The 13,047-nt window shown below is 39.0% G+C and overlaps 1 protein-coding gene across 10 annotated transcripts in view; it reads right to left on the reverse strand.

The window, feature by feature from the left end:
- ATXN2 (ataxin 2) overlaps nt 1-13,047 on the reverse strand; it is a 49,699-nt gene that overhangs the window by 24,847 nt on the left and 11,805 nt on the right. For 8 of the 10 annotated variants that reach the window (XM_065739248.1, XM_065739254.1, XM_065739247.1 and 5 more), the window contains exons 6-10: nt 8,605-8,729; nt 7,318-7,409; nt 4,385-4,582; nt 3,700-3,878; nt 1,951-2,160 (exon numbers count right to left, since the gene is read on the reverse strand). In XM_065739248.1, coding sequence (XP_065595320.1) covers nt 1,951-2,160; nt 3,700-3,878; nt 4,385-4,582; nt 7,318-7,409; nt 8,605-8,729 — 804 coding nt within the window. The remainder of the gene's footprint in view (nt 1-1,950; nt 2,161-3,699; nt 3,879-4,384; nt 4,583-7,317; nt 7,410-8,604; nt 8,730-13,047) is intronic. The other 2 variants (XM_065739252.1, XM_065739251.1) reach the window with 1 other exon arrangement.

A 13,047-nucleotide genomic window follows, 5' to 3' on the forward strand; every position in this document is an offset into this window, starting at 1 on the left:
TCCATCACAAAGCATACCCAAAATATAAAAGTGAATTTAACCTAGTAACTCTCAGTAATGCAATAATACAATCATACTGGCATAGACTAGAACCAGGGATCTGTGAAGTGAAAAAAAACAAGCCATTGGTCCAGCCAGACTAGCAGCATCCTCATCAGCTTACTAAGAAAAATGCACTTTAGATGATATTTAGAAATAAGTTTTACCAGAAGTGATTGAAAATATCTGAATCCAAGCATCCAATATTGCTTACAGCAAGAAAAGCCCCCCCCAAAATTAGTGGCCCAGCTCCTGCAGGATAATCACAGATCTGGACCATCAAACATTTCCAAGAGGAAAAAAAAAGAAGTCCTGCATTACTTTTGTCAGGTGGTCAGTGATGCCAAACATTGACAGAGCAGCCACCGACACTGGCTGACCAATGCTGCTGGGGATCATCAGAGCAGCAGATCATTCTGCACTGAGGCTGAATTGCCTGCAGCAGGCCACAATTCATTATCAACTCAGCAAAATGGCAACTAAACAAGTTTTTGTTATCCCAAGGTTCCAGTCATGCACGCTTAACACCAGAAGCTGAAGTCATGAGAGAATACACTAATTCTGAACAGTTTATACAGCTGCCACAGAAAAATTATAACTCAAGCCTAAGCAGCCATACAGTCTCTACACCCTAATAACATTTTCTTTACAAGATCAGACTCAAATGTTGATACCTAAAAAAGGAAAAATGGTACATGAGCATAAAAAATCTGGCTGATGACAGTTCAATTTTCATTTATATCAGTAACAGACAGAAGTTCAGGCAGCAACTTTCTACTTTCACTTATATAAGGCTCTAAAATACCAAGTAACTCTTCAGGATATATAAAACTTTAAACATTAGCCTCTATTTTAATCATGAATCTAAAGAACACTTGAATCCAAATTATAAGCAGGCAGCTATTTTACATAATACACACTTTCCAGCAATTCTCTTGTTGCAGTAAGCAGTTCACTGCATGCCTGACAAGTCAATTGCAAGTGCTCAAAAAATAACTGAATTTGGACACAGATTCTTTGTATTTTACTACTTCAAAGAAATCTCACAGTGAAAAATGTAATTGGCAGTAGAACACCATGAAGACACGTTCACTGCTGTCCACTTTCTGGTTATGGATCATGCTGAGCATTTATCAGGCAAGCTGTAGAACATGCTACTGATTCAATGAGCACACTTCTCTCACCTGGCTCCAGCAGAGCCTGTGACAACAGAGAGAGTGCACATTTCCAGGGAGCTTAGAATAACCTGTTTACATTCTTCCAGGATTGCCAGACTGTACTGTGCAGAACAGTCTTTTTTCTATTTTTATGTGCACTTACAATAAAAATTCAGAAGCTTACAGTTACCAAGGATCGTGGGTCAAAGTTTCCCTGCACGCATCTGGCTACTAGGGACTTGTTCTGCCTCAGTGCAAACTTAGACCTAATGTTTTTTTACTGATTCATCTTGGAAGCAGCTCATCCTATCCCATACCATACTGCACTTGTTTAAATAGTTTTGGTTTTTGACCTTTTTTTTTAATAAACAAAAGGTGACTGAATCATTTCAGTTAAATCTGAAACTGCTTTTTGTGGAACAACTGTCTTCATGTTTTTTAGATTTTTTTTTATAATTTGATCTTCCTGACAGTGCTCTCTAAACTTATCAGGTCCTGCATGCTGTTGTTGGTTAAGACACTGAGCAGCGTTTACAAAGCTGAGTTCATTTCATACCAACTTGGGAAATTTTCACAGCTTTATTTTGTTTTTGTAAAGTTCTTCAAATAAAAGGTTAATAGAAATAGTCTGATAAACTAAAGTTAAACACAAATTATAGGTTAAGTAATGAAGAGGAAAAACAATTTTGTAATTAAACTCACAAAGGAGTTAAACAAAGACAAACAAAAACATGAACAAATCGTGGTATTGTACCTTCTGAAGACATGCGTTTAGGCATAGTAGAGACAGGAGCTGGAGAACCATGAGCAGAGGGGTGAGACGGGGGCCTGGAGGGCCGCGAGGGGGGCCTGGAGGGCGGCCGTGTAGGGGTGGCTGCCCGAGGTGGAAGAGAGTTGGGACCTGACTGGTAGCGAGAAGGTGGGCGAGAGGAAGGAGATGGGCAAGGCGATGGCCAGGGAACACCTGACAGAACAAATGATATGAAGGAAAGTATAAAAACTAAAGAAAAAATTATGGGGAAAAAGGTCAACAGAAAAAAAAAAAAAGTAAAATATGACAAAATGATTTCTCACGTTTAACCCTTTGGGGATAGGTTAATTTATTTTTGCAACCAATAACGTCGTTTCTGTAAGGTTCTTGTCTCTGCTTCAGGTCAAATTTAACATCTGAATGTCACAAATTCCCCAAAGGGTTAATTAGGATCTACAAATACTACTAAGGAATAGACAGTAAAGTTTGATCTGTTAGCCTATCATATCTATGTTCTACAGTACGCATCGGTCCTCCATCAGCTACCAGAGGTTCTCATACAGTGCTTCACGTGTAGGACTGAATGCACAAACTGCTCCCTCCAAACTAAATGATGAGCAGTATCACTTCTAGGAACTAAATCTTTACAAAAAACAGCGGTGTTCAGTGTCTGAATCCTGACATCTATGCTTCTATCAGTTACCTGCAGTATTAATGTGGTATTTTAATCTAGGATAAAGGGTTCACTGTTTTCAAACCAAAGGCATTTTATTTATAAGCCATTCTGAGTATGCTAAGTGTATGATGTTGATTCAGCGAAGTAATAGGATGGCACAAACCACAAGTAGTACAAATTTCAACTTTAGCATTGTTTGGGCAGGACTGTTTACATCCTTTATACATTTGACTCTATTTTAGAAGAAAGTTTCACTTACCTTTAAATATTTCTCAGACTTCCTCTCCAGATAGAAGCACTTGAGCATTATGCTTTTCTTTTTTTTTTTTTTTTGAGCTACTATTATTTTTTATTCACAGTAATCTCGTACTTTTAACCTATAAAAATAATGCCTAAAAGGCAGGCTACTGCTAAAGTCCATCTCTCAAAAACCAGTATGCAGTTTATAAATCACTGATTTTCACTTTTCAGTGCCTAGCAATGTCTATTCATAAATATTACTTATGCATACAGCAGAAAATACTCAAGTAACTATTTGGAGAGAAGACTTGACTGATTTTCCTACAATAACTTCTCCTACTTTCCCATCAATGGTTTCTCCACCCATGGTGAAGCCAGCAAGTTGTTCTATCGTCTATAATAGGAAGCAGAACTGATCCAAGCACCAGGAAGGAAGGCAGATGCTTCCTCCAGTACAGCTGCCACCTCCCTTTCACTAGATGTCAGTATTGCTATTCCTCAAGAGAGCTAAGCAGTAATACATAATAATTAAAAATATACATATATACAAAAAGCACTTTTTCACCTTTAAAGCTGCAGACTGCACCATCATCTAAGACAAAGGTAGAAAACAGGTGACACTGCTGCTCTGCAAAGCTACATAAGATGCACTCAAACAAGTGTTTCGTTATCAACACGTTAAACCCAGATGAAAATCAACACCTCTGTATTAAACGATACACAGTAAGCAGCTTCTTAAATACACATCCTAAAACCACATCATAGGCAGTTTCAATGTGATTAGGTAATTTATTGCACTTTTCTAAGACACATTAATTTAAATTTCAGATACTTGCCTCCGTTAACTACTCTCTGATCTGCTCCAGAGTTAGGACTGAAATCCGAAGTGTGGGATCCAGACCTTGAAATCGGTGGGCCTGATCCAGACTGGCCCATCCTTGGTGAATTTTGTCTTCCACTTCCCCAAGACAGGACATCCCTGTTCCTCCCTCCAGGTGGAACGTACTTATTTTCCCTGAAACACAGCAGATTTCTATCAGCGTTGAGGAAGAACTGCAAGATAATGAAAAGTTCAAATGCTCTGATGATACTGCATGTCCTCAAAACAAGCTCAAGAAAACTTCAAAATACAATCACGTTGCTCAAATGTTCACCTCATGAATTACCCTTTGATACTCACTACACCTTCCACTTTTGAAGAGCCCACAGACACTGAACACTTAGTACTATTGCCTGAAATTCTCCATGACATGCTGAACCACTGCCTTTTCCTGTAATTTGGTATGAATTCATCACAGTGAAATATCAGAACGGAGAAGTCTGTTCCATTACAGAGAATACAGGGCCAAGTAGAGGTGTACAAGTCAGCATCAGTGCCAAAAACAGCAAGTGATTGTTTACACAAGATTCCTAACCTAATCAGCCCTGCTGAAAAAGCACAGTTTCAATGAGTAAATTGCTACTGTACCAAAACATGTACATAATTTAAATAAAAATACCATCCACAGTGTATGCAAGTACCTAGTGTTCACACCATGACCTTCTCGCTCATTAGCATTTCTCTGAACAGCAGTATATTTTTCTTCTTCTGTTCTTTCATCATTTTCCAAGGCAACCCGAGCTTTGTATTGGGCACTTGATTCAATTTCCTCTGCTAATTGAGTTGCTCTGGCTTCCCGTTTTAAAAACTCTTCTGAATTATCTCTTTCTAATGGCACCCTGAAAGACAATGGAAGGCAAAGAACATCTGAAATGAATTCAAAAGTACAAAGAATCTACAAAATTAGACAGGATTAATTCTAAACGGGTCAAATTTAAAATAAATAAATAAATGCACAAACTGCTTTCAAACCAGGAGACTTGCTATGTTGTTTTCTTTTTGTTTTTTAAGTATAAAAATATTTCCGGACTGGTTTGACATTACACACAAGATCAGTGCCATTTACCTGCCTAGAGAGCTGAGGTCAGGATGCAGAGCTTTTCCATATCACTTGCAGCCTCCCCAGTCCCTACAGCTATGCAAAGTCTCCACCTTTTAACAGGGGTTGAGCACATTAGCAATAAAATAGCCTTAGCCCATTGTTTAGATAGGAAGTTAATTCAAGAGACCAAATCTGAATTTCTTTAGCAATTTACACATTCACAATAGATGTAAGAGTCCTCAGCAGAACTGAAGTTAAGAGTTATAAACTTAATCCTTTGATAACTTTAGTGACAGAATTTCAGTTCTTCCTGTTATGAGTAACTGCAGAAATGATGAATGCTGTACATTAGAGCAGGGAACCAGAAACCCATGACTCATTTGCCATGTCCTGGAACCTCAAAACCATTCATCCCATGTGTTACAACATTAGGTAATGCCACACTGCAAAAAGCAAATGTAGCTCTCATCTGGAAAGCCACTGAATAAGAACTCAATACACAAGCAACAAATTACTAAAATAACAAACTACAGAAGGACACCACAGCTGAGCTGACACTTCCCTCTGTCCATCTGTCACTTCCACTCCTCACCTTTTCTAATTTTTGTTCAAGCATCAAGTGTTATGAAATAACTTTAAAATGTGAATCAAAATCAAAGAATAAAGTTCTGAAAGTCATTTAATTGACATAACTTCAGAATAAGCTACACAGAGCTGAGACTCTGACCGTGCAATGTTTGCTATTAGATAATCACTTCTGCACACATTTGGGATAAAATAAACAAAGAAGAAAGAAAGAAGTTGGAGAAACAGCCCAAATTATACCCAAGATTATTCAAGTGTTGGTGGCAGAAAGGAAGTGGCTTTGCCAGCTTGTAACACATGTTCTGCTACTGCAGCAGCCTCCCCTCCTCACACACACCTTTGGCCAGCTGCTGCCATTATCAATGGTGGCTAAGAGGATGAAAGAGAAAGCGTGGCCTTCAGCACAAAGCTCTGGCTCACAAACAAGATACAATGGAGCACAGCACATACAAACCTGGAGTCACATAGCTCCCTTATCCTATATTAAGTAGATAGACAAGAAAGGGGGAAACCTAATACACGCTCTTTTTATATTTTTTTTAATTGACTGGAAAAAAAAAAGGGAGGGATGGAAGTGGTGCCATTACTAGTAACTTAAAAAAAAGAACAATTCCATATTTTCTAACAGGGCTATTGTTATTTCTTAAAGGCTATTAGAAATGAAAAAAAGGGGATGATGTTGTTTAGAACCCTGGCAATAAGAGGAACACACACAGTGGCATCAATGCAGCCAGAGCCTGTCAGAACACAAGCTTGTACCTTTATGCAGACTGACAAACTATACCTGCTAATGTTTAGCTCTGGGAAGATAAAACCAACAGTAAAGCCTGTAAAATCCTTCAATTGCACAGGTAAGCGTTAGCTGGACTGCTGCTCACCATATACTTGGAAAAATCAGAATAAACTTCTCAGCTAAGGGAACAAAATGCAAAGCAAGTTGCTTGGCTAGGAAATAACGGAATTTGTCTCCAGCAATTTAAAGCCACCTTCATGCTCTTAATTTGTGTCCATTAATACCCATAAAACGGAAAGATGGCAGACAAAAGTTCAAAAGTACAAAGAGTACTTCAGTACTCTTCACTGCCCTAAGAACAGCTTCCCTAGTGTTCAGACATAAGCCAATCTAGCCTTTGTTAAAATGCATCCATAACGTGACAATTAAATGAAAATTTTAAACAAGAGATGTGCAGACTAAAAAAAACCAAAAAATAAAAATAATCACAGCAATTCCTGAACATTCACAACCAACTTCAACACTTTGTGGGTAAGAAGAGTGGGAAAATAAAGACAATTCACGATGGCTGTTCAACATCTGCAAGCGGTTTGTGTTGTAGTTGCAGTGAACACTATAGCTGCAGACTACTGGGAATGGGTCCAGGCTGCCAAAGTAAGCACAGCAGACTTCATACTTCTATACTCAAGCTGTTATTATTCTTTAACTAAAACTTTAGGTCTGCAAAAGTCTGCTAAACAAGTTATCCACAGCATAAACCCCCTTGAAATTTCAGCAACGTTTCAAGACTCCAATATCCACACTACGAATAATCACAATAAATGTAGGTTTTAATCGAACTGTTCTGCTAGGTTCAACACAAACTATGCATATGGCAGCTACATAAAGACACATTATAGTTTCACAATTTTGTATTTTTCACTCTACTTGTAAAGGTTTTTCTAAGAATTAAGCATTATTGCATGCCTAAATTCAGAAAATGTTGCAATGGGAATGAACTGTGCCCATTTAAGGGAATATATACAGATTGCTACATAAACTATTCACAGAAATCTGGCAAGGTTTCTTAAGCACTATTCATTCATTATTTTTTTTTCCAGTTATTTGATTCCACAACCTAAGAAAGTATATAAAATTATCTTGAGAATACAAGTTTTGTCACACCAGGGAAAACATTAAATATAAATCTAATAAGAAAATATTTTGGAACTTACGTATAAGAAGATAAACTGCTGTCATATGTTGATATTACACCATAATTTTCTTCATTGTAACGAAACATGTCATTGGGATCCCATCCATTAGACTAGAAGAAAATGATGCCTGGTTTTCAAAATGTCATTGGAAACACATTCCCTTAAAACCAAGAGCTGGTGACAGAAGTCAAACCTTTTGCTCTTTTGTCTTGGCTACAAAGTTAGGAAAGCTACAGTTTATATTTCAGGGGTCTTTGTTCATCCAACATATGTACTTTATCCCAAAAGGTCAGGTTGGTTTCTTTTTCATTCTGTGATTGGCTGCCTTATGTCTCTTAAGCACCATGCCCACTCTGTACTAGTTAATGGCTAACAAGTAGTACACAGTTCTGAGTGTTAGGAGCATCCCTTGCTGTGACAAGCACTGAAACTTCCCCAGAGCACTATTAATGCAATCATCTGAGACACACACCACAGGCAGAAGACCCCCGGTGATCAGGGCAACTCCCCCACTTCATGGAGTATGCTATTACAGCACTCAGGACTTTAACCTTCACAAAAAAGAAACGCTTTCAGTGTTTCCTAAAGCACTGACAGCGTTAAATATTTCAACAAACCTTGGCTGTACAGTATGTACACTAAAATTGACAGGGTAACTGTTCCACCAAAGTTAATATTCTCCACAATAACATGATTCCATTCTTTCCTTTAGCACACTGCAGGAGAATACCTTGCTAAAAAGAATGCATGGTTGAGTAAAAGCTGACTGCTATGATATACAAAGGAGCTCCATTTAAGAACATACTCTTCATCTAACGATGCGTAATCTGCTGAGATTGTATCTGTGCTTAGTAAGCCATGGGTCAGGCTTCTATCAATTTCCTTCATCTTAGCTCTGAGACAGTTAGCTAAGCACAATTTCACCATCATTTACAAATGTAGTGGTTGTCAGACAGGAATGCTCTGATTAAACATAAGCGACTTCAGTGTGCTGCTGAATGTGGAGTCCTTAATAAAAGCTCCTTTTGCAGCCACTCCTCGAATCAAACGTGTTCCTTACCATAGCAGCTGCCATTTGTCAATATTTGCCAAAAGTGGCATCTGAAATCCAGCTATTCTCATTCAAATTCTAAGAGAGTGCTGGGGCAGCCGCTACCTAAGACTGAACACACACCAACGGAGCCACTATTCTTAGCCCCAAGATCATTACTAGGTTAAAATTAAGGAATGTCTGTTGTGAGGCACATCCAGAGAAATAGCCTGCTTTCTAGAGACCATCAGAACTGAGGAAGAAGCATTACTTACAACATCTGTCTCCAGTGCCTCAAGCTCCTCAGTAGCGCTGGTCTCTCCTCCATCCCACGGCTCAAGATCCTTCTCTTTGTGCTCACCATTTACTTTAGCACTGATGGCTGAATCAGTAAAAGCATCTGGAAGGGATTAGGAAGGGACAGAGGTGAAATCAGTTTGATTAGGCACAGGAACACACTGGACATATCAGTTTATTTGAGGAACAACCAAACCCAACCGAACTGCAGACACATTAACACTGTTCATCTCTTGTAGTTGCTGTGCTCCCTGGGACTACATCAGAGAGCTGTGTGCTGATGTTTAGGAAAACCAGGAAGTGCACACTAACTTCAAATAAATCTTGACAGGGTGGGATTTTTGCAACTTCAAGTATGAGACAAGGCATTTAAGAATAGCAATAATTATTTGCAATTACTTCCAAAAATTTCAAACAAAGTGCATGTATGGTTTCTGCTAAGAATGGGACTACCTGAGGAATGCCATTCCTACAGAAAATCCAAGACTTGTATGGCACACTTGTTGTCCAGGAAGCCTATGCATATAACATACTATGCACACAGCAAAAAAATAAAGCACCAGTGCACCCAACTCTATTCCTTACGTGAGCAGAGTACAAGCTCCCCATCAAATACCTGAGCTCCTCCTGTTTCCACAAGCCAACACACCAGCACGCACGCATTCACACTCCCTTTGCAGTGTAACTCAAATTACCCTTTAACTTGTTGTACCTGTTCAATGGGACAGAAACAGAGTAGTTCTGCTTCCTGCAAACCTTTTTCACGTAGCAGCTTACCCACATCACACAGCAAGATTCAGAGACTCTCTTTTTCTCAGCAACACAGGACAATAAATACACCATTGATGAGCCAAGTGCACTAAGAGCCTGCAATTTTTTATATAAATTGTATGAAATTATATAAAAATTAAAGACCATGAGCTTTTATTTTTACTTGTTCATGTTTCATTTAAGTCAGACCTAGGAAAATGGCTGAAAAAATTATACTAGAATATTGAAGTACTGTAAAAAGAACATAAAAAAGTACAAAGCCATTCACCAAGGAAGCCAAGCTTCCCTGTTCTGAAAGCAACCAAATCTTAGAGCTGTCTGCAAATTCTTAGATTACTTAAACAGAAGGAATTTTTAAGAATAAAGTAAGCTTTTCTGAGTGCCTTCAGCCTAGAATTTCTCATTATAATTCTAAAGAAAACTAAGAAGCAAACACTTTAGGTCCTTAAAAAAGATGAGGTCAAACCACCAGGCAGTGCTAGATAGGAAGAGCATGGCTTAAATTAACTTTTGGCAAGATCTGAAATCCTACAAGGAGAAACGAACTCGAAAGCCATCCCGAAAAGAATTAACAACATCTGAAGTGATTTGTTGGCCACCAATGTTACAGAGTTAAAAAAATAATAATCTTCAGCGATTGTTTAAAGAGACTCAACACAATCTGCTATTCCCATTTTGCCCATTTCACAATCGAGCTCTGCCCATACACTGCCACCATCTATCCAAACTGTGCTTAGCTCTGTATGGTACAGGACACACTGTCTCATGAAATGCTCAACTCATACAAAGAGACCAAAGAAACAACAGGGAAGCAATTCAGCATGTAAGCATTGTTAACAAGCACACATGAAATGTTATAGAAGATGTACGGAAAGAAACATGTTTATTAGCTAAACATTCATTTCAAACAAAAGAACCAGTAAAATAATGAAAAGAAAGCCAAATGAAGGAAGGGCACCTAATGAGGCAAAGCACTGCTAGGGCTCGTGAAACTGCAGGAACCTGCATCAGCCACCTGGTGAGACCTCGGTGCACAGCTCACCAGTGAGGCTGTGATAATCCCTCCACTGCTGAAGGTTAACACTTCCAAGTGAGACCATTTTAGCTTCTCACTCACTGAAGCCTCCAGCACGAGCATTCTAGGGTATACCATTCTGAAACAGTCATGGTATTGTTGTGCTAACTAGTAGTGCTGATGCAACTTTCCAATGGCTGCATTTTCAACTGTTCAGAGTAGGTAACAATCAAGGGTGGGAACAGAAGGCACTGACTGCAAGGTATTCCAAATGATTCCATCAAGTTCACACGCGTGTTTTACAGTGCCATAAATGCACGAGCAAAGAGATTATGTTTCCATTACATATTATGGTAACAGAAGAATTATGAAAGACAAGCTGCAGGGACTGCCAAAAAAAGCTACCTGTTTCTGAAGGGACTACAAACAGAAATAGGGGAGAAAACTGGAAGACAGATATAAATACAGGTGGATTTTTTCACATTCTAAGGCTGAATTCAGGCACAGCTATACTCTTTCAGGCCCTCTCAAAGACACATTCCAGCTGATTACACATCTCTCACCTTGCAAAGATGATTTCCATATTAAGACTTCAGCAGTATTCCCCCTATTCACAATCCCAATATATTTCTCTATTTTGCTTCACTAAAATCCCTCCAGACAGCCTTCAGATTTGTAAGGTATATCAATCTGACAGAAAACATCTCTCACTTTCCATTCATGCAAACAGCTTTTAAGATAAATTAGTAAGAACAGATGTTTAAATGTAAACGGGAACTACATAATAACAATGTAAATCCATGGTGAAGGAGTAACAAGAGCACATTCAACTGGAAACCAGAAGTAAAGCACTTATATCTGGAAGCTGTACATTCACCTTATCCACACTCCATAGGCAACACAGCCATAATCTACACGGGCCAGTTCTGCTTCTATACCTAATGCCATTCATTCACTGCTTCATGTCTGATCCTCTCAGATCAGACATTTTACACCAAATACAAGCTGGAAGCTGATTGTGTCACTTTTGTGACATTTCCTTCTATGCTGTTTCACTTGGGGAGAGGGGAAATTTCCTCCAACAAGATGAGAAGACACAGATGTGAGGACTGAGGGCACCCTTGATGGAGGTAATATCTGTATTCTCAGAGGGTGTTTCATTAATTTCTACTAAATAATTTCAGACGAAAACCTCCACACAGAACATTTTGGCATTCTGGATACTTCAAATAAAATACTAGCTTAATAAGACTCACACTTAACCCACTAATTTTCCCATTTTAAAACACACATAAAAATCATCAGCAGAGTGCTGTCAAAAATGGTGATACAGATGAACCAGTGGGACAAGCCAAACAAAAACTGTACCATGTAATGAGTGTTACAGGTCTGAGGAAGATTTGTACAAGCAATGCTAAGTTTCCCAGTAGAATCCAGCATATCACAGGGCACAGGAAGCTGCTCTGCTCTTCATCTCATTTTAGGATACAAGTGAGACTGCAACATCAGCCTAACCTTTACAACTCAAAAAAATCCAGTAAGGAAAAATTCAAGCTACAAAGGCAGACTTCTAGTCACACAATAGTCTCATGAGCAGTCTGAATGTAGCAGAAAGGTACTTCAAGGCACAGCTCACTATTTTCTTGAAACACACAGTCATAAAGACACAGAGGACACCGAGATTAACAACAAAGCAAGACAAACAAGGCATGAAGAAAACAGACAAGCAGCACAACTGAGAACACACGAATTCTTAGGATCACTGTTTCCAAAACAAAGACAGTGCTCTTAGTATTATTAAGAAAGTAGAAGCTGAAGCAAACTGCTTCTCTAGGTGCCAACTGGCAGAGGACTAGTAGCATGCAAGATATCGACTGCATGCTCACACTCCCCTTAGCTGGGGCCTCGTATCTCTGAGCTGTTGAAGGAGCACTTCACGTGACGGCCAAAATTTTTATCCAGTTCATTCTGTATATGGGTAAAACTCAAATAAATGAGAACCTGCCATAAAAAAGCGTGAGCCCTAGGTAACCCTCAGCTAGCCCCCACTGCCTCTGAACCTGCTTTGCATGAAGTCTCCTGAGCAAAGAAGTTTCCTATGCTAAGGCCTCACTTCTTGTCTCCAAGTCTGCTAACTGGGAAAAAAAAATCCCAGCTTTACACAACAGGAATTCACATGAAGCAAAAGCAAACCGAGAATACGCATTCTAAGAAAAGCCTCAGCTTGGGCTAATTCCTCAAGTATGTGCTATTAGATGACTTAGAGAAAGGATTGCCAGAATGGAGCAATTAGGAGTCCAGGTTTGATTAAAGACAGCATTTAAAAAGCTTGTTTTCTCAAACATGTTTTGTGCTAATGGTGAAGAGCACAAATATGCATTTAAGAGCAGCTCAAAAGCCATTAAGCCAACATGCATTAGGTGCCAAAGGTGTCTGCACTGCACACTGCAAACTTTGATGGAAGTTTGCATGGCTCAAAGAAAATTGATGTTTCAGCTTAAATGTTACAAAACAACCAAGAGTTTACTGTTGAAACTACTTACTACTGATTTAAAACATTAAAACCAGTTACCACCAGTTCTGCAGGGCGAACATTTCCTTCCTTTGTTCACAATATGCCTACTGCTATTCCCCT

This window comes from Cyrtonyx montezumae, unplaced genomic scaffold (assembly GCF_038088225.1).
Source record: "Cyrtonyx montezumae isolate F1298 unplaced genomic scaffold, pur_monq_1.0 scaffold_23, whole genome shotgun sequence".
NCBI classification, from domain to species: domain Eukaryota; kingdom Metazoa; phylum Chordata; class Aves; order Galliformes; family Odontophoridae; genus Cyrtonyx; species Cyrtonyx montezumae.